This window comes from Stegastes partitus, unplaced genomic scaffold (genome assembly GCF_000690725.1).
Source record: "Stegastes partitus isolate 25-593 unplaced genomic scaffold, Stegastes_partitus-1.0.2 Scaffold28, whole genome shotgun sequence".
Classification (NCBI taxonomy): Eukaryota; Metazoa; Chordata; class Actinopteri; family Pomacentridae; genus Stegastes; species Stegastes partitus.
In genome coordinates this window covers 914,189-941,123 of record NW_007577759.1, presented here as the reverse complement: position 1 = coordinate 941,123, position 26,935 = coordinate 914,189, and the positions used below count along the sequence as shown (strand labels likewise).

Here is a 26,935-nt window from a genome sequence, read left to right as displayed (position 1 = left end):
TCAGCAGCTTAAGTAAAGCTTCCTTTTTATTCTTCAAACCTCCCTCTTGTGTCCTGTATTTGGGACCTCTGAATTGAACAATTGCAACACACTGGGAAGATCATCAAGCAGTTTTAAGACGACATGGGAGGATGGACATTTTTTAAATGCACTATTTTTATTTTATTTTTTGTCATCTCACATATAAGAACTGTAATGCCATATTCCATATTGCTGTTTTGTCTCCTTAAATTGAGTATAATGTTGAAATACAATTTGCAAATGTGTGCAATATGTTTTGTGAATAATGTCTTCTAAAATCCCTACGATTGCAAAGACATTGTGGGTTAGTGCTCCCACACAACCACTTCTGTTTTGTACAGTTGTTTTTTGTTCTCCAGAATCCCTTCCAAAATGAAATCAATCAGAGAAACACAATGCCTTATTGAAATGTATTCCTGGCAGAGTAAAAGGATTTTATAAATACATTTGCTGATCTTTTCAATATTTGGCATCAAGTGCTTTAGAAGATTAGGGACAAGCAACAATGCATGCATGTGTGATGTCTATATTTGTCGATGAGCCTATTCAAGCAATTTTCCCATTGAACTTAAACATAATAAATTAAAATAATTCCCTTCCAAGGTGCTGCAGTCTGAAGATTTATTTATAACAGCAAGTTAAACAGAGACACGTTGGCTAAAATATTCAACTGTTATCACAAAAGCATTAAAATTAGCATGTTCTCCTGTCTTTTCAGTAACTAATGTCTCTCTTCACACTGGTAATGTTGTGTAAATGAGGACGTCGGTGCTGTTTAGTGCAAGTGTAGCTATTTCGGACATCTTGAGCCGTATAATTTAGTGCTAATGTGGCTAATGTGCCATTTTCTTGGCTTTGATAGACAAACAGCCCAGTATGTTAGGTGCAGCTTCCACTTCTTCCACTTGTCTTTCCTATCCACACTGGCAAATTAACACATAATTATACAACATTTGTGCACAGCTAGGGCACCCTGTGGGATCCACCTGGCAGAAGCAGCCACTGGTATGGGTTTCACAGCATCTCTCTTCCTCTGCACATGCTACTCACAGGAAGCGGGGGTCATGTTAAACGATGACCTCATCCTCTTCTGTGGGCTTTTATACTGTATACTGTACACAGGTGATGATAACATCAGTGATGTCTATTTTAGAAAGTGGCACCAGAGGGGGCGTTTGGAAGGTAATATGCAATTTTCCATCTGCTGGTCACTTTTAGATTTTTGCCCAGAAACATTTCCTGAATGCCATCAGTGTCTGTGTTACAATATGTTTTATGTGGGCATATGGGCATAGTTCACTATTATGTGAGCATGTGGTCACTGTTTTGTTTGTCCTAAAATTGCCCTGTAAATGTTTGGGCAGGAAAAAGCAGAATACAGATAAAATGATGATTATTATCAAACAGCCCGGAGTGTTTACCCTATCTGTGTTGCAGTTACCCTTTGCACATTATTTGTCACATAAGGGCTGAATAAACACAATAAACGTGTGGTAAAAATCAATTTGATGCCTAATTATGTTTTGCACAATGTCTCTACATAAACTTGACATTACATTCTGATGGCTCTCAAATAGCCTAAATGCCATTCCTTTATATGAAAAAAATCTGGCTAACTTCTGTTGTTTTGATCCCGCTTTGGCATAACTAACGTCTTTCATACTGCCTTGTGTCTTCAAATGGCATTTTGTACACACAATAGTGAAACTACAATTCAGAAAACAATACAATCTAAAGGCATATTTGGTTTCTAAGCTGTACTTTAATACACATGCTCAAGAGTCTGTAAATGTTGAAATATAGACACACTATGACCATACGCACTAGGCCAGAAAGAGCTAAAACAGAGGCAAATAGCTTTTCTGCACATATCGATATCTAATTAAACCTATACCACAAGATTTGTGAGCTCCTTTGATGGACATTGATGCATTTTTAATCATGCAAACTATAGTGAAATGTTACATTTGACTAAATTAAACATTGTTCTGTTGCAAAATTAATATGCATCCATCCATTATCTATACACCGCTTAATCCTCACGAGGGTCGTGGGGGGCTGGAGTCTATCCCAGCTGACTTAGGGTGAAGGCAGGGGACACCCTGGACAGGTCACCAGTCTATCACAGGGCTACACTTAGAGACAGACAACCAAGCACACTCACATTCACACCTATGGTCAATTTAGAATCACTAATTAACCTCAACATGTTTTTGGACTGTGTGGGAGGAAGCCGGAGAACCCGGAGAGAACCCACGCTGCACGGGGAGAACATGCAAACTCCACGCAGAAGGATCCCGGGTGTCCTCACCGGGATGTGAACCGCCAATCTTCCAGCTGTGAGGCAATGATGCTAACCACCGATTCACCTCGCAGCCCGAAGTTAATATTATTTTTTTTATTATGTCTATAGAAGCCTGAAATCATTAAGAACCCATTAAGGTAATTCTAAACTAAAGTATGCCATGACAATCACACTATCTTAACCATTTATTAATGATTTTTTTCCTCCTTCTTAAGTATTTAAAATAACTGCAAATCTAAACCTTATTGTAACACCAGCGTTACACTGTACACATTATATGACCGTACTGTACTCATGGAAACACGCCACCCTCATGCCTTGAATTATTTTGTTATTATTTTCATCTCCTGGTCTTCAGAGTTCAAGACAGTTGTTAAAAGCTGTGATGGTAATTGCCTTTGCCTTCCTCTAATTAGTCCGACTTGGTTCCTTGACCCTGAAACATAGGTATACCCTCAAGAATAATTGGACCAGGAAGCAAGAAATCCAGAAATCCCACATTTTCAGGTCAAAATTTGACATGCGTGGATACAACATAAAGCTGTATGTAAACTAATCTAACCTGAAAATAGTTTTGCTAGTCCTCCAATGCTAAAATCTGGACACAGTGAGTCTGACTAATGTGTCTGTACTGCACATGTTCACAACCCTCCGCAGGATAAAGCGGAAATAGCTAATGGGTGAATGGATGGATGGATGTACTGCACATTACATTTCAGCCATCAGGGAATGTTTTTTCTCTCTCTCTCGATATATGCACCTCTGTTGGTCTCTTTGCTTCGTCAGGAATGACCCATTTACATAAACTGTGAGCAACAATCTTCCATGCATGGATGGCAGCACATATATAAAATTAAGCGTGTTGTTACATTTATGCCTGTACTATAAATGTTTAACATCAAAGGGCATGTGATTAGTATGCATGACTGAGACAGCAAAGAGGTCCACTGTTTCATGGAAACAGGGGTAAAGCTGAACTGGAAAGACTATAGTATGACTTTGTGTGGATGCATATGTCCACATGTATTCTTTCCTCTGGTCCTTATGGCTCTTTGATGATAAATAGGCATTCGGCATGTGGCAATGATATCCGTTCACAAAAGAAACTACTAAATGGGTGCATCTATCATGTAGAAAATGGTATTTTGCTTGGCTTTAAGTGAAGTTTGAATCATTAGAATAGACTGGATTACCCTCACTTTAAGTCATATTGGTATTAAAGTCCAAAAAAATATTTGTTTTTCATTGTGCATTGAATAGTATAGTAAGAAGTGATGTTTTTGATGAGCATGAGGAAGACATGAGTGGCATGGCTATGAGCAGAGCATCTAAAATAGCTCTGATAGCAACCTGGTCATAGACAGCATGACATCATCCCTTATTTCCTGGGTGGGATTAAACAAGAGGAACCCATTACTGGATGTCTTAAAGAACGGGATGTGTGTGCACCAGTGTGATGCGAGCATGAGATGTTGGAAGAGGGTGTATAATGATGAGAGAATGGACAGCAGGCGGGTACCACCTCCTTTGCTGAAACAGTTATGAAAGGCTAGGCTCAGTGTATGAAGTAGTTTTCTTTTCGTGAAGGCTTGGCTTTGTGCAAGCAAAGTGACCTTTCTACCATTTTTCTCCCTTCAGACCGCTTGTGCTTTAGTCGCTTGCTGTGAGGTGCAATAGGGACTATGCCATGAAGTATTGCAGTGAAGTTTTGGTTGCAAGGATTACTGGGATTTGCTCTTGATCTGCCCGTGTAACTTGGGTCAAAGCTGCATTGTGCCGAACACATGTATGCTAAGTCTGGATCAAGTTTCATGTACAAAAAAAACAAATGTATATAGAGTGAAAAGACAAAATATGCTCAAACATCTCAAAATATTTGAACTCTGCTGTTGGGATGAACACACTTCTTCTGAAAACAGTATATTCTCTCACTTTGCATCTTCATATTTGGTGGCGGAAACTGATGTCAGTTAACATGTAATGTAAAGGTCTTATGCTGTGTTTACACCAGAATTCATTGCACGATTCGCCCATATTTGGACGCGTGTATGCACTGACTTCACTCGCTTCATTCGCGCAAATAATTCGCGTCATTCGCACGTTAAACGCGGAGAGATTCGTGTTTGAATTCCCATTGTTTCTGTCTGAGAGACGGGTTGTGGTGTATGTTTAATTTGCGTTCGATTGCCAATTCGTTGTTTTTGCTGTTCATGCATAATTAAAAACTGAGGAAAAAATTTAATAAGTTGAAAAGGGTACAAATAGTAACAGATTGTTAGAAAATAAGTCACTTTAAAATTCATGTTTAGTGAAAAAGTTAGGAACTCTTTATTAGAATTTTATTTTGATAAGTCAGGTCACAAGACTCACTTAAGGTCAAGAGAGTAGCATTGTGGGTCAGAATCAACATAGGATGTAACAGAGACACGTAACGCAAGTCATCGCCATTCTGCATGTGGTCTGAGAGGCGCATACGGTAACTATCTTTATTTTGGGTTATATTTCATGTATAATGTTGCATGATTTGCGTGGACAATATTATACAGGTTTATGTGGTGTGTTATTTGGTGCATTTGTATGATACCTTACCGAGCATGTTCACCCGAATATGCTAACAGAGAGACTTATTAAAAATAAACCTCCATTGACATCAGTACAAAGCGTGGCCTTTTCATTATTTAAAAAAATAAAAAGGTTTTATTGCAGTTGCACAAACTGTCAGTACACTGTTTTTTTTATGGTGTGAAGTGGTGTTAAATGGAAGAATGTAAAAATTGCAGTGCTTCTTAAACCCTAAAAAACTCAGTTCCTTTGGTTTTCTTAGACACATTTTTAGGAGTGTCATTGCTTTTAATAAAAGTGTGAGCTTCCTTTAATTTCATGCCTACAGAAAAACATGATCTGCTTTTTAATAGAAGTCAGCAAAGTCAGTAAAAAAATGTATTTAATGACACTTATTGACAAAAAGTGTAATTTTTGGCATTTCTATTAAGAAACAGAGGAAAAATATGGCCCTTTGACCTTACATCACACTGTAATGCAACTTTAAGTTGTGGGAGAATTTAGACAACTGTTTAAAAAGCTTACATCTGTTAATGACACATGAGGAGGATATCCTAATTCTTTAAATAAAAGATTTTCTGTTTACTGTGTGTTGTTTAAAGCTGTGCAGTATATCTAACTTATGAAACATCCCGTTGAATAGACCAGACAAAACAGGCTCCTCAAAAAAAAAGAGCCATTTGTTTATTCATCTAAATTTCCTAATATTTAAAAAAGACGACATCAGAAAGTCACAATAAATGTCATTTTATGATTAACCACCTGCAGTGCTGCTTTATAAATCACTTTGATGGTGGTGAGAAATGGAGTGATACCTTCCCAGGGAGTCATATTTTTAAATTTATGGGAAAACCTTCTGTGCTACAATTGTTTGGCTTTTGGCCTAGAATTTCTAAGCAGTTTCTTACAATAGGCTGTGCTCACTCGAGGACTAGGGCAATGCATTAAGCAAATGTGTTTTCTCCTCCCAGGCTAAACAAATTTAGGGTGTTTTATCTTCCCTCATTGTAATTCTGTACCTCCCTCACAAGGACACCAATGGTTAAAGCAGATCTGCAGTAAATTGTTGTCTTTCATCCACCAAACTGTCACGGAACTTCTTTTTTTTAAAGATTAGGAAAAAGTTGTGCTCTCATGAGTAATGGCATCCACCACCTCATCCTCTGATAATGTATTTCTTACAATCCAGCCCATTTTTTCAAAGATTACTACATGTCTATGCATGTGATGTGTTAATATGTGACAACAATTGGTCTCTTTGGTGTCACTACAGTGACTTTTTTTTTTTTTTTTTTTTAAATGACACATAATTCAGACATACTGTACGTTTTTAAGCAAGTGTTTTCATGCCAGTTTGGTGTAAGCTTGTGAAATAGATGTGAGAGTCTTTTTTTTTTCCCATCCATCCATATCCTTCAATTCGTAATTTATATTTAGGAGCATCAAAACCACTATGAGAAAATATATTTTGAAGTTATTAAATAGATTTTCTGCCTGAACCATATCATCTATTATTCATTCATGTTACTTTGCATGTATTTATATATATAATATGTTTGCAAGATTGTACTTCTACACTTTTTTATAAAATATCTAACTGGATTTTATTGACTAACTATTTATTGTAGGTGCAATGCTAATAAAGTAGCATGTAATCTAATAATCTTATCTCATGTTGTAAGGCAGTTTGTGTGAAATAAATGTGGGTTCAAAGTGGATTCCAAACACAAACCAACTCTGACCAATGTGCAAACTTTTCTTATTTTTCTGCTACAGACAACTTCTTTTTTATCTTCTGCTATTTTTATTATGTGGCCCTTTTAATTCCAGATTAAAGCCACACTGACAGAAAAACATCCCTAAAACACATCAGAAACAATTCTCAAAGTTTTCCTCGCCTATTTGTATGCATAAACATTACTGCGAGAGTGAAAGTGACTAATCTAAGCTCCAAATTATAAAACATTTCCTTCTTGCTTCCTACTTGGCATCATATCATAATCATCATCACAAGACTTCACAACACTTGTTTTAATTCAGGAATTAAAGCCGCAGTAGCTGTGTGCCCTTTTGCATACTGCATAATCGCAAACACCCACAGTTTAGTTTCAGCCAAGGACCTGTGTTTCATGTCATCCCTCTGTCTTCTCACTGCAACATCAGCCATTTGATCAGCTGGAAGACTTTTACTCTGACCAACATGAATCTTACATCAGTCGTTGACTTCTGTCCACACTTCACTCTAACTTTCTGTACTCTGATTTCTTCTTTGGCGGTAGGGGAAGCTCAGAGCAAACACATCGGCTTCAAGTAAAATCATAAATTAATCTCATCGTTGCAGTTGATTCTTCGACGCTCACATCTATGATCGCATCAGTCATGGCGCATACAGTATGAGTGAGTCATTTGCGAAGGCACATTGTTTCTTCTTTCTCTAGAAAAGCTCCCTACATCAGAGGAGTGACGCTCGTTCTTACAACTGACAGATGCCGGATCCTGGTATCTTCATAATGCACGTGTCGCGGCACGTGGGCAATACTGGGAAAAATCTATTACAAAACAGAAAAAAATAAAAGGGTGTTGCAACTAGAAAAGTGGAACAGACCACTCCCTTCAGGGTAAAAACATTTGATCGTATGATGAAGGTGAAGGATGTTAAGATGGTTTACCTGCATTATCATCTTGAGCATGTCGACACTGACGTTATTACCCTCAGTTTCAAGAGTCGAATCAACTAATGAGGTTGCTTGGCAATGAACTCCACGCAATGCAGTGTTGAAATCTATGAGGCGAGCATCTGCCACTTATGGTTACTAATAACACAATTCTCTGTACATGTTTGCAGAAGTACATATATATATATCTCACAAGAAACATATTTGCAGCATTCAAACAAGATGCTGCCACAACCATATGTGCACAGTGCAGTGCAACTCCTATTCTGACCTACTGCTAGCAACTTAAATATAGAACAAGGAAGGGAAAGTGAAAATCCTTTTATTGAGTTAATACAAGCATTGCCAAGCTACCACAGCCTGCATAGAATAAAGGCTTTATTAAATTGTTAATATGGCTTCTTTGGTTTCTTGCGAATACACTGTCGATGTCAGATGTGCAACATAAAAGGGAAAAAAGTCTTGTTTTCTTCCAACAGAAAGAAACGCAGCCTGCCTGTACGGTCTAGCGTGCACCGTTCAAAGTGATACACAACAAAAGTGGCAAAAACACACAGACATTAGGATGGTCACAAACAATAAGGAGAGACAGAAACACACAGAGAGACACATGCACACACCCACGCACACAAACAAACCCATTATTAAATGGATCACTGTGTTCCTGACTTAAATTCAGCCTGTGGTCTTCTGGAAGCCCAGATCAGGAGGTTGCTCCCCGAGTACTACACCTCCCACTCCACGAATCCAACTCCACAATCTGTGGCGGAGTCAGATAATCGAACCTGATGTTTTTTTATAACGTGATAATTCACCATCATAGCTGAGAATCAGTTTCATTTTCGAACCAGAGAACAAAAAAAATACAGCCCACTGTGTAATCTGTTCATCCAGTGCATGTTAGAGCCGGGGTGATTTCCTTGACAAGCGAGCCGGCGGCAAGACACACACACACATAAAGCGTTCACAATCACAAGGGCGCACACATTGGGACTGGCTGACAGTATCTTCATTCTAATCAGAATCTTAATTAGTCTGCTAGCAGCGTCCCATTAACATATATTCCTCCTAATTAACTAGGGACACACACATACAGAGGGGGAGAGGCAGAGACAGAGAAATTAAAGATGTTTCTTGAAGTTTCATAAGATGATAAAATAAATTAACAAAGCCGAATAACAAAAGTAGAGCTTTAATCTGTCAACCATCGTTCTGCCTTGCTGATAGAAACAGCTCAGTTCGACTGCAGCGCTCCATAGTGGGAATAAGACTTTGCCAGCCAAAGTCAACAGAAATTAAGTTTGACCATTACAGCGCTGTGTACTCTGAGTAATGTTTCTGGCCTTGTGAAGTCAGCCTTGTTATGTGGCTGGATATTTTCATTGGATAAGAGACGGAAAGAAAAGGAAACAGAAGGGGGGAAAGGAAGGGAACCATCTTTGAATGAACACAGGATTTGTGATCTGGTACCATTATGACCAGCTTGTATCACATTAGAGACGTTTAAGATCGTGAGTTGAACTGAGCGAACTCCATGCACCGATCAAGGCCACAATTCTGCAAGAAATCTAGCAGAGTTTAGTTCAGAATTTTTCCAACAGTTCATTATTTTTCAAGGTCCAGAATGACCTTAAACTTCAGTTTTCCCAATAGCAAGACCTATATTGCCTAAATTTTTAGTATCATGGCACAAAAAATGTCGCTCATCAAACCACAATGAACCTTCAAAGTCTTATATTTTCCCAAATATCAGTAAGGCGCCTCCTTTTTGGCAATCATCTGTTAAAAATTACATATATACATTAAAAAAAAAAGAAGAAACCTTACATAATGCCACAAAAGTGTAATATGATAAATACAGAGTTGTCTGGAAGTGGGCTCAGTTATATATGGTAATGTAGTCATTATACAGTGGTAATTCTCATATGTAATGTGACAATTATTTACTAAACACAACGTTCCAGATCTAATGCAAACAAAAGTATTGTTGTTTAAATTTAAAATGTTGGACTGGAACCTGCCATGACTGCAAAACTGATTGACGGGTCTTTTTAATCAAGGGGCCCAGTGCAAACTGAATCAATGTTATTGATGTTTTCTGAAGCTGTTAAAGGTTTGTTTACATAAGTAGCAAAATGGTGAGATGAGAATTAATCAATGAGTCAATCTGAGGAGACATAGTCTTTTTTTTTTTACATATTTGTGAAAAGACTTGTATTTGTTTTAACTGTTTGGGCTTTTTAAATGTGAAATCCACAACTATTAGATTGTTGTTTTAACTATGTAATTGGTGACATTGGAAGCACCCTCCATTTCTCTAAGCGAGGCTGATAAAGTTTAATTGCTGAGTCTTTCTCGACGCTTGCTTTGGCAAAAACAAGATTGTCTGTCATTGTTGAACAGGCTTAGAGTCAATAGCTGACAGGTGAGTAATTTATCCCACCGCCGTTCAGGTGATTTGTATCTATCAACAAAAAAATGGCCTTTCGCTCTTTGTCTCTCGATGTTTATCTGACATTAAAGGTACCACTGCCGGAGTAACCCAACGGTTATGTTGCTGATTTATCTGTGATGGTGTCTTCAGAAGCTAGCTGTGGCTACGGCAGCTGCATCGGTGGGTACATTCACACAAGTTATTTACACAAGTGGAAAGCAGGCTCGCATATGTTCAAACGTACACACAGTTAGGCTCGATTCCGGTGTCTTGTCTTCATCATTTGCTTCATATGCAGTCCCTCACAAAGTCATGTTTTTATCTCCCAAATATCCTTCATCCATGAGTCACCATTTACAATCACTCTGGTAGGATATCTTGGCCGAACAAACGCCGCTTCCCCTTTGTCAGTTTAATCTGTAACTGAAGACTGTGGGTGCTGACCAAAAAGGGTGTTGTGGGTGAAAGATGAAAAGGAGCATTATGCATTAGGCTCTAATGTCTTTGTTGTAATGCCAGGCCAGCCCACAGTTCTGTGTCATGACTCATGTCCTCCTATCCGGAGCCACTAGAGCTCTATTTCTACGCCGGCATGGCTCTGTTTCAGATCTCAGCATCACGCTGTGCTTGTATGAAAAAGGGAATGCAAATTTGACAAGATCTTTGTTGCTATGGCATGCAGAGTGTTTTAATTTCTGTGGTTTACACTGCGCTGTAAACAGTCATGTGAAATAAAATACATCCTGTTGTAATTATTAGCTTTTATTTTGACATATCTAGACAAGCAAACATTAGATCTACTTTGATAGAGTGCCTACATGTAAAGTTGATAAGAACGTTTGCTTTTTCAATCATTTATTCATCAAAAATATCAACGTTTTGTGGTTTATGTCAGTACATCTCAGAAGTCATCAGAAGCTAGAATTGCCTGTTTTAGCAGAAATAACATCTTGGATTTGATCACTCTTCAATGCAAAATTCATTCAACTGCAAGACATTTGAAGGTCCTCTTACATTTAGTGCCCATTCCAGATCCCCCCTCAGTCCGGTCATCGATTCAAAGTTAAATCAATGATTGCAAGCTGCACAGTGAGGCAGTAAAGCCTCAAACCATAACATTTCCACCATAGAGGTTCTTTGCCTGAGAAGCTGTCCTTGGTCTGCACCACATATGTTGACTGTAACTGTGGCCAAACAACTCTGCCTGATTAGCTATTGGATTCATCTGTCCTGCAGAGCAAATTAATCGTAAATATGTTTAACACTAGGTTTGCTCTGATGTGCTTTTTGGAAAGCAAAAGCTTTTTTTTCCTGGCACACATTACATGCTGGGTAAATTTGTGCAAACTCTTTCTGATCATGTACTTTCACAACAACAGTTACCTGCAGATCCTGTGGTGAAATTTTGGAAATTTCTCTTTGCATCAAACAGTCTGCTCTTGGGTTAAATTTACCAGGTTGGCTAATCCTTGACAAATTAACTGTGATTTAACATCAACACCACTTGTAAATGATTTTCCTTAGAGGGGAATGATTTTAAATCCCTTGTCAGACTTAAAGGAATCCACAACCTTTTTTCCCCCCTCTGAAGGCCTTAGAGAGTTCTTGGCATGATGACACCACACACTCCAATAGCAAACATGACACCAGACCCTGGATGTCACAGGTTAATTAAGTCAGATTGCCCCTGTCATTCCCAAAGGAGCATCCAATCATCTGCACCAAATGTGGGACTGTGATTCTAACTTCATAGATTGAAATGTGTGATAAATGCACTTGTTTTTCTTTTTCCATGTGACTGATTTGTTATAATGTGAAAATAACCACAAGGTGCCAATTTTATGTGTCATTGGTTTGATCTTGTTACCTTTTATCTGTAAGTAGAGCGTCAAATGTTTGCTTGCTCACATATGTTGGAAAAATCAACAATTATCATGGGATACCTTTTCTTTTTTTCTTTTTTTTCCCTCCCACACGACTGTATGCATTTTAAATAAAACATTATCAGCTGGAAAACAAGCAGCTGACACTGGAGCTGCACTGATTCAATACCTTGCTCAAGGGCACTGCAATTTTTCATTTGTGCTATCTCAATCAATCAATCAATCAATCAATCAATCAATCAATCAATCAATCAATCAATCAATCAATCAATAAAGAAGAGCTTTCAGTCAAAGGGCTGTACATTGAGATTAAAAAAAACATCAGAAATCCACAAATGTATACAAACATACTGAAACAATGACAAGAACATCAGTAAAACAAACTCATATGTAACAGGAAACAAGCAGGTCTTCAGCTTTGTTTTAAATACATCAGTGGCAGATGCCTGCCTGATTTCAACAGGTAGACTGTTCCACAACGTCAGCGCACAGGAAAAAAAAAGCCCGTTCCTCAACTGTCTTTCTACAGACCTTTGGGACACTCAGAAGCCCAGTCCCCTGGGAATGCAAAACACAAGTAGGAACATACGAATTCACCAAATTCGACAGGTATGATGGGGCAATTCCCTTTACAGTTTTATACGTTAGCAGCAGCACCTTACATTCTGCTCTGACCTAACCGGTAGCCAGTGCAGAGAGGCCAGCGCTGGAGTGATATGCTGGTATCTACTCGCTGTGGTCAGAACACGAGCTGCTGGACCATCTGCAGACCACGAAGGCTCTTCTTTATCCCAGCATTGTTTCTTAAGAAGTTCAGTCAGATACTTTAAAAGGTGCAGCCAAGTGGTAAATTGTAAATAACTTCAATTCCATCTCGAGACATTAAAAATGAAACTTCATTTTATTCTACAGATAAAAGCTGTTTACCACGTACTTTAACAGCTACTTTTGATACTTTGTCGAGCAAAGCTGTACGAGCACGGCACACATTTTATGATATCTAGAAATAAAATACCTGCAGGTGAAGATTGATTCATAAATAGTTAATTAAAGACAGATGATTTTCAGTTTCATAAGTCATTTTAAATTGTGTCAACTGTTTCCATGCGGAGCGTTACTGCTCCCAGGAATGTTTTATATGAATAAAAATGAACACACGACTTGTTTTGTCTGAGTTACACCACCAGGAACACGCTGATAACCAAATTACTTTAACAGTAGTAGCATCTCTGAATTCCAGATATTGTAATTAGTTTCAACACTTTAATTTGTACCACAGATCTATGTGATGTGAAGCCTTGAAATTGAAATGCAAATGCATGAGCAGTGGTTTGGAACAAATTTCCTTCCGACTGCCAGCAAGTATAAAAGTGAACTTGTTGTTGTTGTAAACTTTGGAATAAATTCATCTAAAACTCACAGATCTTGGTATTTACTGTGAGTATACTACTACATGGTGTGTTCTGTATTAAAATGTTCATTTTTGCTTTGGACAAAAGCCTGTACCCAACAAGCACATGTGATCAAAACGAACTTACTTTGCTAGCCCTCCTCCCAAAATGAAAAAAAATCTCAGCGACTGAAGCTGTGGTTTCAGTTTTATGGTGCTTATATCAGCTGTAGAAATAAGGCTTTAAATTGACCACAATTAATGCTGTTAGGTCAGGTTTATTAAACACGATAAGACATTAGCATGAGTGGCCAGAGGCATAAAGAACAAACACGTTACATCAGCAGCAAATGAATCATCAAGTTTAAAAGGCAGGAAAAGAACAATTTATATAAAAACCATTGCAGGAGAGGAAGCTGAAAAGATATGTAAAAGAAAAGAAAAGACTCATGTAAAATCAGGAAAGGTTCTCTGTTAAAAGTATGTTCTAAGAAGGGATTTAAAAGACATTACTGACTTGATGTCCTCGAGCAGATCCAGACTGCAAATGCTCTGTCCCCTTTGGTTTTCAGTCGGGTCCCTGGAACAGAAAACACACCTCTACCCAAGGATATCAAAGTTCATGACTAAAAGATTGGAAAGATAGCTGGGAGAAAGGCCATGAAGGACTTTGAAAGGAATCAGTAAAATCTTAAAATCTATCCTGAAACATACTTGAAGCCAGTGTAAGGAGGCTGAAACGGGAGTTTGGTTTAAAGTCTGGCTGCTGAGTTCTGCACAATCTGGAGTGTATCAATTGATTTTTGATTCAAGCAGGTAAAGAGACTGCTACAGTAATCTAGGCTTGAGGAGATCAAAGCATGCATAATGTTCTCTGTGTCTTTAAAAGAGAGGATTGATTGTATTTTAAAAATACTTCTAATATGATAAAAACAAGACTGCACAAGGTTTGTGATGCAAAACCTACATCACTGTCAAATCAGACGCCAAGATTCTTCACGACAGGTTAAAATTGATCCAAAGATAACATTTGTGTTGCCATGTGATGAGACCCGTTTACAAGGATGTCAGTTTGGTCTCCTTGAGATGACACCAAAAGACAGAAACAACTAAAGTTCTCCAGAATGCTTGGAATGACCTACCTGCAGCGTAACCGTGACAGGCGTGCCTCGAAGAACTGGTGGAGAACTGTGATCACACCAAATATCAATCAGGTTGAGTTTCTTCCTGTTGACTGTAATTTTTTTGGAAGATAACTAAAAAAAAACACATGGCATTATTTTTGAAAGCATTCAAATGTTCTCACATAAACTTGAATTCATGGTCAGATTGGGAGCCATGCTGGTTGTTCCTTAAATCAAGTGTATGAATAAACACACAGATTTAGAACTGTATACAATATTTATTGACAATGTATTAATTTCCATTGGTTCTTCATAACAAAGACAGACACTGACTTTTACAGGGCTTATCTTTGAGAAGGGTACAGCTCCGGGTTTCTGGGAATGTTCTCGTGAGTGGCACATACAAGGATTTTTTTTTTTTTTTTCAAGGTGGAGGGTGTTGAGAGGGTAAGAAGGATTGATGCTGCTCGGAGTGAAAGTCCAGGGCAGCAGGAGGCTAAGGCTTCTTCTGTGAGTGTGTGCAAACATACACTGTCACCAAGATGTGTCATTTAGGCTTTTAGGATGTCAGTCTGTCCCTACTCTCCAGAGAAGACTCCACTGTCTGATAAAAACCTTGCATTTCCAAAAATCTTAACTTTCCAGGAATAAAGAAGAAGAAAAAAAAAAGGAAAAAAAAAAAAAAAGCCATTTTCAAACCATCGATAACCATGTATTTTTTTTTGTTAGTTTTCTTTTTTTGCAATTTTACACAAGGTATTATGAAAGGATTTCATTAGCATACAAGATCTCAGTATCCCTACAGGACAATGTAATCATTCTGTATAGTAGAAATATGAAAATTGCCAAAATTGGGTGTACAAGGTTTTGCCAAACAAACAGTGTTTGCAGTTTTCTTTTTTCTTTTTTTTACACTGGAATATAGAAGTATAAAAATATATGAAACAAAAAAGCGCTGTGAAGTACAAACACATATCCAAAGTGTAGAACTTATGAAGCAGAACTTTCTTGCCAGTTGCCAGTGTGCTTTGGAAAACACATTACTGTCTGGCCAACATACACCCGCTACACACTCGCACACTCAAATGCACCATGTCATACCACATACAGTATTATTCAGAAGATTAAGAAAGATATTTATATCGGGTAGCTTGAGACACGTCTATGGCTGAGGTGGATTTTTAGAGACTTTACAAAGAGTTCAATATTCTGCTTATGCGGAGAAACTGTGCCATACTGTTAGTACTGTAAATGTGTACCGTGTACAGTATCATGGGATGTGTGTTGAACAGAGAAACCAAAGAAATTGTCAAGAAAAAAAAAAAATCTGAAACAAGCTCACTAAGCTACTTTTCCGTAAGTACAATTATTGGGTTGGAATTTGTGGTGCTGTGTAAAAAAATCGTGCAGACCTGAGATGGTTGAATTTAGGCCTGATACGAAGGCGTCACTTGCCTTTTTATCGCATGACCTTTAGTGTTGCGTGTGTGTGTGTGTGTTTTTGTAAAGGTGGCGTACATTAAGCTGTATTTAGCTAATATCATTGGTACAAGAAAATTGTTACACTTTTGCTGACACATTACAGCAAATACATGCTGCAAAAGAATATCAACTACATTCATGAATACGTGTTTACATTTTGGCAAAAGAAACAAAGACGTGTGCTTCGATGAATGAGCAGAGAGAAACAAAAAGTGATCAAGTGACATTGTAAAATATAGTATTTACATCGTTTCGCCTCGGCCTTCTTGTTCTGGTATTGTTACGGTATAAATGATACTGAAGTATCCTTTTGTTTGTCATGTAGAAAGCTCATACGTATTTATGTACAGGACTAATATGCTCCAATTTATTGTTATTATTAATATACTATCTGATATTTACATATTTAAATATATATTTTTTAGAACATAATCCCAAAATTTACAATGCCAATAATTCGTTTTTGAATAGAACTCTGGATACACCAACTTGATCCCTTCGTGGATGTATTTTAAACATACTTACAAAATAAAGTTGGAGAGAAAGGTCTATAAGAAACATGAAACATCAGAAGAATCGTTGACATAATCACCAAAAATATTACAAAAAATACAACAATTCACTTACTATGTGATGCTCTCATAACTAGAAACACAATGTGACGTTGACCAGTGAGGTGAAAGCCCACAGTTCAAACCAAACTGGGCTTTATTGTTAGCTAGAACGTTGCTCAGTGTTTAAAGTTTAGTCGTCAGGCAGTGGTTGTGAAGATGCATCTTCAGCTCATTCTGTAAACAGTCAGAAACTGTTAGGTAAATGCTTTTCAGAGAATATTTTCAATATCATCAATATTTGTAACATCAGACATACTTTGTTTATATACATATATATATATATCTGTACTTACATACATATATATGCGTATTCGTGAGATGAGCTTAAACACAAAGAGCACAAATCAAATGAAACAACAGAAAGGATGGCGTGATCAAAAACAGAATATCAAGGAGTTACTACTGTACAGAGCATGCAGTGAGTCAGAACTGTATGTGGCTACGCTTTAATTAAACATCACAATATCAATGTTTGAGGATTCACTCGCACCTCCGCAATCAAACCGAATGACACAACCGGGAGAAACGAACCCTTTGTGTTGAGATCTTTGTTGTTTTGAGTAAAAAAAAAAAGGAGATGAAGGCTCCATTTATCTGAAGTTCGCTTCTAAAGATGCTCATATAGGTACAAGTTCACATTTGCTACTCATTGTGACCACCTTTTTCTCATAACAGTGACAGTTTCACTCTCTGATGACTAATTTGTGTATCCGGAGGCCGCGGTTCATTCATTCGGATGTTGTGTCAGATCTGCGAGAAGGAGGAGGAGGGGATGTATGACACTCTGGTGTATTTCAGCCCTATGTTTGGTTTAACATTTTAACCTTAACTGAAACGTAAATTGTGATAATATTAATAAAGTTCCTCTGAAGACAACCCCCTGTAAGCACCAGGTATGAGAAGAACTACGGTACAGCCTCTATGGCTTCGAAGGAGTTGTGTGCAAAACCACTTATAAAATCGTACTTGTGACCACACAGTCAAAAGCACAGCATTGTTAGTAAATTATCTGGTATAAGGTTCTTTGTGGATTGAAGTCGTTTATGATTATCAACCTTTTTTTTCAATGTGGAAACAATACATTACTAAGAATCTGTAATATTTATATTAAAAAAAAAAAATCTGGCTTGGGAGGCAGATACAGTTTATAAACCTATTAGAGAAATCATCATCACACAAAATTAATATTCAAATAATGGTGTCAGTCAGTGATAGTAGTTGATTTTTGTGCTTTTATGCCTTCTTGAGAACCAAGCAAGTCCTTTTTAGCTTCACTATTTTGTGTTTTTCCTAAACCACAAAAAATTAATAATCGTAGTTCATAAAGTGCCTTTTTTTTTTTTTTTTTTTTAGCAGTTGTGAGAATTTTTAATCAGCAATGTAAGTATTTATCCAAGAAAGTGAGATTAAAGAACTGAAAAGGGAATTTTGTGGGTCATATTATCCCTTTAATAAATGCTATACAAGTTAATATTTACATATACAGTTGCTTATATACTAAACTACTTTTCTCACATATAGTCTTCCCCAAAGACCATGTATATGTGCTCTGGGGTAAAATTAAATATTCATAGCGTCAGTATATAGTATATAGATAAAGCCACTGTGGCTGAAGACAAATATTAGATTTTTTTTCTTTCTTACATGTTACTCTCAGATTTTTCATTGTGTTGACACAGTGGACATTAATGACAATCCAAGTTGGCTCTACTTGCTTTATGCTCCTTTACATTATCCAACCGGTTTGCTGAGTGCAATCTGAATTGACACCTGGACGTTTTGGAATGATACTATTTGATATTACTCATAATCACCATATCAAAAATGATACATAAACTGAGATCATACTTAGAAATAAATTATGTAGTGCCCCCAGTACATTATAATAGAAAAAGGTTGGTTTGAAATGAAATTATTTTCACATTATGTGATATTGTACATTGTAAATTTCAGGCTCTTTATATCACATCTTAATCATATCACCATGAAATGAATTCAACAGATTTAGTTTCTCGGATGTAATTAATCTTAGAAAACCCTGTTGACCTGAATCTTGCTTCAGCACTTTTAGGTGGCGTCAGTGAAAGTAAACCGTAATTTCAAACGTCTAATTGATATGATGTTTTGGCAATGAATTATATTTCCTGTAGAATCTAACGTAATAAAAACATTTTTTAAAAAATGCAAACAAACATTTAAAAAAATGGCAAGATACACAATTCACAAAATATGTAACATTTTTAAACAATTGCTCAGGAACAGGCACCTTATATGTTTGTAATCTCTCTTCTATAAGGTTTTATCGTGTTAGCCAGCAACATGTAGTATTCCAAGATATGATGGATCCAGTCCTGAATGCGGGAATTCAGTTATAAGATCACATAAATGTGAGACAAACCAGATACAAAGAAGAAATGAGCAACATGTTTTGCTGTTTGTTCTCGCCCTCACTGATGTCCTTTTTTTCTCTCTCTCTTTTAATTGACATAATAAAGCCAGTAAACAATGTTGAAGAAGGAAAAAACAGTTGGGAAGATCATCCTCGACCATTTGTCAATAGAGTTTACATCAGTCAAGTCTGGGATGGTGATTTTTAGCTGCGAGGCGCGCCTCCGTAGTCGGCTCTTCTTTTGAGTCATGTGGCGCTCTAGCGCATTTCGGCCAAAGTTGTGCCTGGCCAGCCCTGCTTTGCGGTACTGTAGGGTGGAACTGTCGTATGTCAGCATGGTATTTCGTGGGTCATTGAGACCCAGAGCCAGCTCTGAGACGCCCATGTCGTTCTTGATATCCAGGGTGCCCAACAGGATGTTTTCATGTGGGTCCATCTGCCCAAGGAAAGGAGGCAAGTTTGTCTGGTGTCTCAATATCATTCATTCTCTTATAAACTTAATTTTACTGTCATAAATGATCAGATGATGTTCCAGAAAGGTGGAAATTATTGGTCACAATATATTAAACTATAAATCTCTCCTTTTACTAGGAATGGCAAACCTACAAGGAATAATCATTATCTATGGATGCTTTGTCTTTCAGCTCATTTTTATGTGGTGATAATATGTTGCGTTTACATCGTAATAATAGTTTAACTTCATGGACTCTAAGCAGTTTCTGGGTGTACCTTGCCCCTTTCATATTTTAACTCAATGTCAGCTAATTTTTTACTGCAATATAAATTCCTGCACCTCTATGGAAACAGCACAACCACTGTTTGAAGTAGAAAGAACTAAAAAAAAAGTCTTTTGTACAGGAGGACACAGTCATAATGCTAATAAATCCAAAAAATAGAAAACTGAATTTCATAAATTATAAGGTTTCCAAAAATGAAAATGAAAAAAGTGCTAACAGGCATTACTAACACCGTAAAAAAGAAGAAGAAGAAAAAAAAAAACCTCTGCATACTTACACGTTTAAAATCTGTTTCCATGCTTCTTCTGTCTGTTCTATCTGGTCTCCTGTCGAGTTTTACCTGAAAAGTCTGCTTTTTTTCACAGGACTATTGGTCACAGCTGAGCCTCTAATGGCTTCACAGTTGCGCTTCAGAGGAGCGTCGAATTTTATAACTTTTTCCACCAATATCTGGTGAAAGCAAATGGCTAATTTTTGTTGAAGATATGCAAAACAAATTGATTTCAATAAAATATCACAATTTCAGGCTTAGAGTTGGTAAACTTTCTCAATGAAACCCAAAGTCACACATGATGAGTTTTTAGAACCATCAGAAAGTTTAAACTCTGATGATTTTTCCTGTTTGTGGTTCTGATAATGTTTTAAGTTTGGTGATTTTCTGAACTTCTAACATGCCTTTCACACCTGCTGGCAGGTTTTGGTGTTCAGAGGGTTAGTAATATTTATTTTATTTTTAGACTACAAATACAAAGTAGCTGTTTCCCATTTCTAACGTAGGTTTTTGCAGTACCTTATTCTTCTGATCGCCAAGTCCAATTGCTGCATCATCCACAAAGATCGGTTCCCACATGGAGTCGTGGCCATCGAGATCCCTTTGTTTCATTCTTGCATACAGAGTATCATCTCTGCCAACTACGTTCCCCACAAGCCACTGCAAGCGCAATCAAACAGAACAAAATTGCTGTACTTTTGTTGGAAAGGTTGGATTTTTGTAGCAGGGTACTGCATGCTGTACATTTAATAAAGCAATTAGATTCTTGTGTTTATAACTGCAAATACTTACGGACATTAACTACACAGTTTGCTCCTAAATAAAGAGCAAAAACATAAATCCTCTAAAGATGCTTTTCAGAGGATTTAAATTAGTTTTATTTTCCTCCTTTGCCTGCATTTGATGTCACAGGATATTTACACAGCCATTTTTCTGCTCAGTTCTCCTCTGCGTTGTGCACTGAACAGATATCAGCAGTCCGTGTGCAGCCATCTTATGATGCCCATTTGCATCTCTGCTAGTAAGCATTTGCTTAATTTCAGCTGAGAACAGAAAATGGAAACGTGAATGCAACTCTTTCTTTATCATGACAAAGAGCCAAGTGGCTCAGAGACCTTCTTTCTCTGTTTCGGCTGGCAACGTGTCACATTTGGCTTTCAAACAGGGATAGTACAAGCTTATTAGGTTGGTTTTACTTAGCGCAGTGAAGGCAGGAAACATTAGGTCAACCCTCCATTTGAAGTGGCGACATTTCTTTTCTTTGCTTGTAATTATTCTAAGCTCCTTAGACAGCTTTGTGAATAATTAAATTAAGATTGCACTGCAAAGTAAAGAAAACATGTGATTGCATGAATCCAGAACAAAGAAAACTTCTTTCGCTTTGAAATGTGAGCACATCGGCGCTCATGATAGAGGATGTGCTTGCTTCTATGTCGATTTTACTATACATGGAGGTATTTTTTCTGAGCATGATTCTGATGATTTAGTTCTGGTAATGACATATCTCTTCTAGATGTAAGTTGGTCTGCGCCAACTGTTACCTTGTTGGGATCCATCCTCATCTTTTCGTTGTTGGCTGTAGCTATCTTCTCAGCTGCCTTTTTCTGACGCTGAGGCCCTCGGCCAAAGAAGATGTAGTTCACCAGCGCGTACTCCAGCAGAGCCATGAACACGAAGACGAAGCAGCCCATGAGGTACATATCAATGGCCTTGACGTACGGGATTTTGGGGAGAGTTTCCCTCAGGTGGGTGTTGATGGTGGTCATGGTGAGCACCGTGGTGATACCTGGAGGAGAAACACCATATAACAATGAACTGGAAATGGAATGAATCGAAAAAAGTTAAATGTAAAACAACAGAATTATACTATTTTTGTGTAATAACCACAAATGGAAGGGGGAGCACAAAGTTTTATTTTGTATCTTTCTTTTCTATTAAATGAATAGCTTCCACCACATGAAGCCCTTAGTTACTATACTGCTACTGACGGAATGCGTGACAGTTTTAATCCTCCTGACAGCAAGACATCTTTGTGATCAACTTGGTACCATTCCTGTGCTTGATTAAGCCTGCCAGGATCAATGAAAATGAAGGGCTTACCCCCATGACTTTAAAACATGCTTTGGGAGACAAGGTAAAAGACGCACACTTCAAGTGGTGCAGCAATTTGAAATTCAAATGTCAACCTTGATCTTATTCATTAGTGGAGAACTCCTACTGAGAAAAGTTGTAGACAGTTTTCAAAAGCCTCACCCAGCAAGCTGTGGCACCAGTTACTGTCAGATTGACTGTGCATATCAATGCGCTGAGATTGTGCTTATTATGAGTGGCACGCTAACTCTTCCTCGCAGTGATTTCATTTTTGTTTGTTTTTTTTTGTCATTTTTCAGCAAAGCGTTGGCTCTTGAACGCGGTGCGCCTCCAACAGTGTGTCTGTGGTGTTATCCATATACAGGAATTATAAATGGCATGAGAAGCCAGATTGTAACACTTAAATATAATTTCCCATGCATGATTAAATAAGCATATTCAGAGCTCCTATAGCGCTCATGAATCCTCCCACATGCACCTGTACTTTGAAAGCACAACATTATTTAAGGCAATTGCTATTGAGAGTCAGTAAACAATTACTAAATTATTATACAGCTGTCACAAAGCTGTCAGGTGACCAATGCTCAAAATAGGATTCGGGCAATTTTCCCATCTGTTGCTGTGAGAGCTTAATACTAATAACAACAAAGGATTGCTGCACGCTGCGGCCATGTGATTCAGCCATTACAGGTCTACGTTAATGCCTGAAACCAGGTCAGAATAAAGTGGTTCCTGAATCTGGTGTAGAAAGGGGGGTGACCAAACATTTCCCAACTCTGTTGACCTGCCTCCATTATGGAACATTACCTTTTTTTTTTCATTAAATCCCACGCATGCCTTCCCTCTGGATCACTAAATGCAGCTCAGTCGTCAATCAGCGAAATTGCCTTGTCGACTAAAGCGAGGGATGGGTAGAAGGATGGATGAAGCTGGGTGGATGGAGTAGGGTAAAAAAAAAACAAAAAAACGGAGACAGCCAGCTTCTGATAAACACAGAGAAGCTCAATACAAACCTCACGGGCTACATGAGGTTTTACATAATCGAGGATGACTGGGAGGGAAATTGTGACTTCCAGAGAAGCAAAGAGGAGTCACAGTGGAAACAAATCAACCTGGTCATCCATCATAATACCTCTGTGGATTAAAGCAACACTTGATGGATATTTGACCCTATTAACACCCACGGTGATTGTAAACGATGTGCGGTTTGGCACAGTGTCGTGTAATTTTGGATCAGCGTGGTGATATAAGGACAAAACACACAGCAATTAATAACTAAATGATAAAAAAAAAGAAAAAAATGACACTACTGGATCCCTTAAGATTATACATGACGTTGTTTCTTACCACATTAAAGTGCAACAGCAATGGTGAATATTGTCGGGACATCTCCTCACCCTTGTGTTTGATACGACACACAAGCTGAGCAAGCAAACTAATGTTTATTGCCTATATTCGTCGCTATATTTATCGTTGCCTCACCTAGAGCCACTCTGGCAGCAGAAGCGTCATAGTTGATCCAGAAAGAGACCCAGGAGAGGATGGTGATGAGGATAGAAGGCATGTAGGTCTGCAGGATGAAGTACCCGATGTTTCTCTTCAGCTTAAAACTCAGGGACAGACGGGGGTAAGCACCTGTGAGAAAGGAGGAGGCAGGGTAAGAAAATACTGTTGGGTGTGAAATTTGCACACTATTTGCCGCAGATATCAGGTGTCCCGGACATTATGTGTTCTGATAATGCCGCTTTAGAGTCTACTCCCTCTTGCATTGCATATTTTGGGATGTTTGCAGACATCAGCACAAGTTTATGGTTTCTGATGTGCCACCTCAGTGAATCTATGGTTAAATTGAGGTGACGAAAAACTTACTTGAATGCCTGTCTTGATGATTAAATGCTACTTTCTGAGCATAGAGGGCAAGAATACAAGTCTCTGGAGTTGAAGTCAGACTTTTTTCTACACCTAGTTGTTAATTTCAGGTTTAGAATTCATCACATAAACAAGTTCAAACATTTATCATGTGTGGACACTGACGTTTTTGATGGAATGATTAAAACACGTCGACACGCGAATGTGTCTGAGTTTGTATGAATCTGTTTCCAGATCAGTTTGACCAAGTGCTTTCATGTGCTTGCATAGTTGCACAGACTGAAAGAAAGTGTCTTTGTTGTTATAACTGAAGTTATTCTGTTTGCTTGTTCTGATTGGCTTGTCGGGGTAAAAATGAGCTGTCCCAAACCTTCCAGTGATGAAAGAGATAGTGCCAAAGGCAGACTCCACAAAATGAGCTTCAAAAGACTTAAGGCTGAAACAAGCTTCCTCTAAAAGGAAAACCCATTCGGAGAGGTATTCAGAGGTTTGTTGCTTCTTTTACACTTGTATGCTGTATAATACACAACTTGTATACAAGTTATGTCAGTTGTGTGGCTCTTTGGATGGCAATGTTGGTCTGCCAGTCCACAACTGTGGTCCAGTGTGAAACATATTCCGATATTCTTGGTACCCAGAGCATACCATTGGTACCTGGTGTCACTTTGAGGCTATTTTTGGACATTTGTGGCTTTTGGGTAACTATTGAATGTACAGAAGGTGGAAGAATTAGCAAAAAAATAAATAAAAATGGTGATGTAACTATGGTGATCTCCAGACATGTTTTGTGTCTCAACATCTGTCTGATGGATTGCCCAAAAAATCAGTACACACATTCATGGTTCCCATCTCATATACACGAATGAGTTCAGTTTTTCCTTAAGTGTTGCTATGAGCTTCAAATTTGTGGTTTTGAGAGGACTGTTAAATTACTAAAAAAACTAGCTCCAGATTCACTTTTAATTTCTCATGAACATTGCTTTTCAGTGGATTTCAGCACCACAGTTTTATACAACGTTGGAAAACCAATACTACACAAAGTTGTGAAGCTGTCGACTGCACTTTTTTCAGCAGCTCTTTTTCCAAGCTGTTCCATTAAAACTAGATGATACTATTGATGACAAAAGCAACTATGCTGTGGGCTTCTCAGACTCATTTAGAGTACAGTAACTAGACCTTGGGTTTTCCATAGCAGACACACTCAGACAAAAAGCCATGCCTCTGCTAAACTGAGCGCTCTTCAGATCTACCTGTTCTCCACTGCTTTTTGTTTATACTCAGCACTGCTGGAGGTTTGATGGTTTGTCTGAAGATTTTTATTTTTTTTGCTTATCTCTGCTCTATTTGCCCAAAGAAGGTTTTTAGTAAAAGCAACTTATATCAGCACACACATTTGCCTCTTTAGGGAATTGGCTGCATTTTGGTTCAAGTTGCATAACCAAATTACCGCCAGGTGGAGGGATGGCACCATAAGAAGAGCTACGATGTACAGTTAATTGAAAAGTCATAGAAAGGAAAACAGAAGAACGATGAGTAAAACGGATTAAGACATTTTAATGAAAGCAGCTGACAATCCACCGGGCTCCTCCTGGAACGCCATCACTTAAATCTGCTGTTTCAATTAGCTAATGTTAACATGAGACACCGAGATGATCGTTGAAGTATTTATGAAACGAGGAAGCAGCTTGGGTAGAAAATAACAAGAGGGAGGTCCAATGGTGAACATCTATTATTCATAAAGGCAACAATGACATTGCTCATCCTTGGAGAGAAACATGACACTTGCATTGGATAAACGCCCAGAAACTTATGCTGATGTTTGCATTTCTGAGTGACCTGCAGGTTGGTCCCCTGCATTCTGCAGCAGACAGCACTTTAAAAGGGAATCCCCCATCTTTTATATGTCTTTATAAGGTAGCGAAATCATGCACACTGCAGGGAGAAACTTACTTGAATGTTAATAGTATACAAACATACACACACAAACATTGTCCCATTCTGAGTGAGCATTATGTTGTTAATAGGCTTCCTTGGAATGTGTGACCCCTGCAGACAAAAACAAGCTCTGGCTGGGGGAGTCTCTAAATTCTTGTTGCATTTATTTTAGGCTCTCATTCAATGCAGTAGCTACCCCAGAAAGTATATTCAGAAAAACCACTGTCCCGCTTACAAATGCTCGCTTGCCTGACAAATTCATGAATATGAAAATGCTGAAGAGATGAATATTTGATTGTATCAGCCAGCATTCTTTTTTTCTTTTCTTTTTCTTTTTTTTCTTATTTTGCTGCTGTTAAATAAGTCATGGTGTTTTCTGCCTCGCTGGGACAGTGCTTCATTCAAAGCTTTGTATATGTATTTGTACATTTGCATGACATTTTGCATTTCCGGGAATTAGCCCACGTCACTTTTCATATCGATAAGACGAAACGGCAAAGCAAGCCAGTATTTATGAATCGCAATAGCACCCTCTTTGCAGCCAGACGGTAAGAATAAAATCTAATACCGCAAGGAGCCATAGACAGAATGACAACAGCAGAATTTTGACTCTTCCATGATGTGTGAACTTGCTCACTAACATTACCTGTGGAGAAGACAACATTCTTGGAGATGAGCTTATGATCCACAATGGAGAACTGTGGCAGTTCAATCTTGTCCACCCCTGTCACAGCGTTATCACCTCCTCGCCAGTAGAATTCAATGTCATCTGTTGTGTAGCCATCTGAGAGGGGGGGCAGAAAACAGGAGTTATTGAGGACTGTTAAAGGTCTATTAATGTGTTCTCTTAATCATGTCTCATCTGGATCTCGTACAGTCCTGTTTATTAGTCGTTTAAAATGAGCAGGGATGTATTTTATATTGTGTTGACCACAGACACCCAATATTTGGTCTTTGGTTCACTGACTAAAACCATGAAGTCATCTGCAAAAAAAAAAACCTTATTGCGTGTTTACCTGTTTGGATGCACCGCATGTATACATTTGTGTGTTTGCAACTGCTGCTCAATTCATTTAACCCACTTTTACTTGCATTCTGTAGGTGTTAGTTGCACTGAACCGTGCCTTATGGCAAATGTATGAAACTCTGGCGT

The 26,935-nt window shown here is 38.1% G+C and overlaps 1 protein-coding gene across 1 annotated transcript in view; it reads right to left on the bottom strand.

Annotated features, from left to right (window-relative positions):
• Positions 1–18,967: 18,967 nt before the first annotated feature.
• The window catches only part of gabrb2b (gamma-aminobutyric acid type A receptor subunit beta2b), a 60,226-nt gene continuing 52,258 nt past the window's right edge, over positions 18,968–26,935 (bottom strand). The window contains 5 exon segments of the mRNA XM_008298325.1: positions 18,968–19,315; positions 20,407–20,547; positions 21,429–21,673; positions 23,461–23,613; positions 26,429–26,566. Coding sequence (XP_008296547.1) covers positions 18,968–19,315; positions 20,407–20,547; positions 21,429–21,673; positions 23,461–23,613; positions 26,429–26,566 — 1,025 coding nt within the window.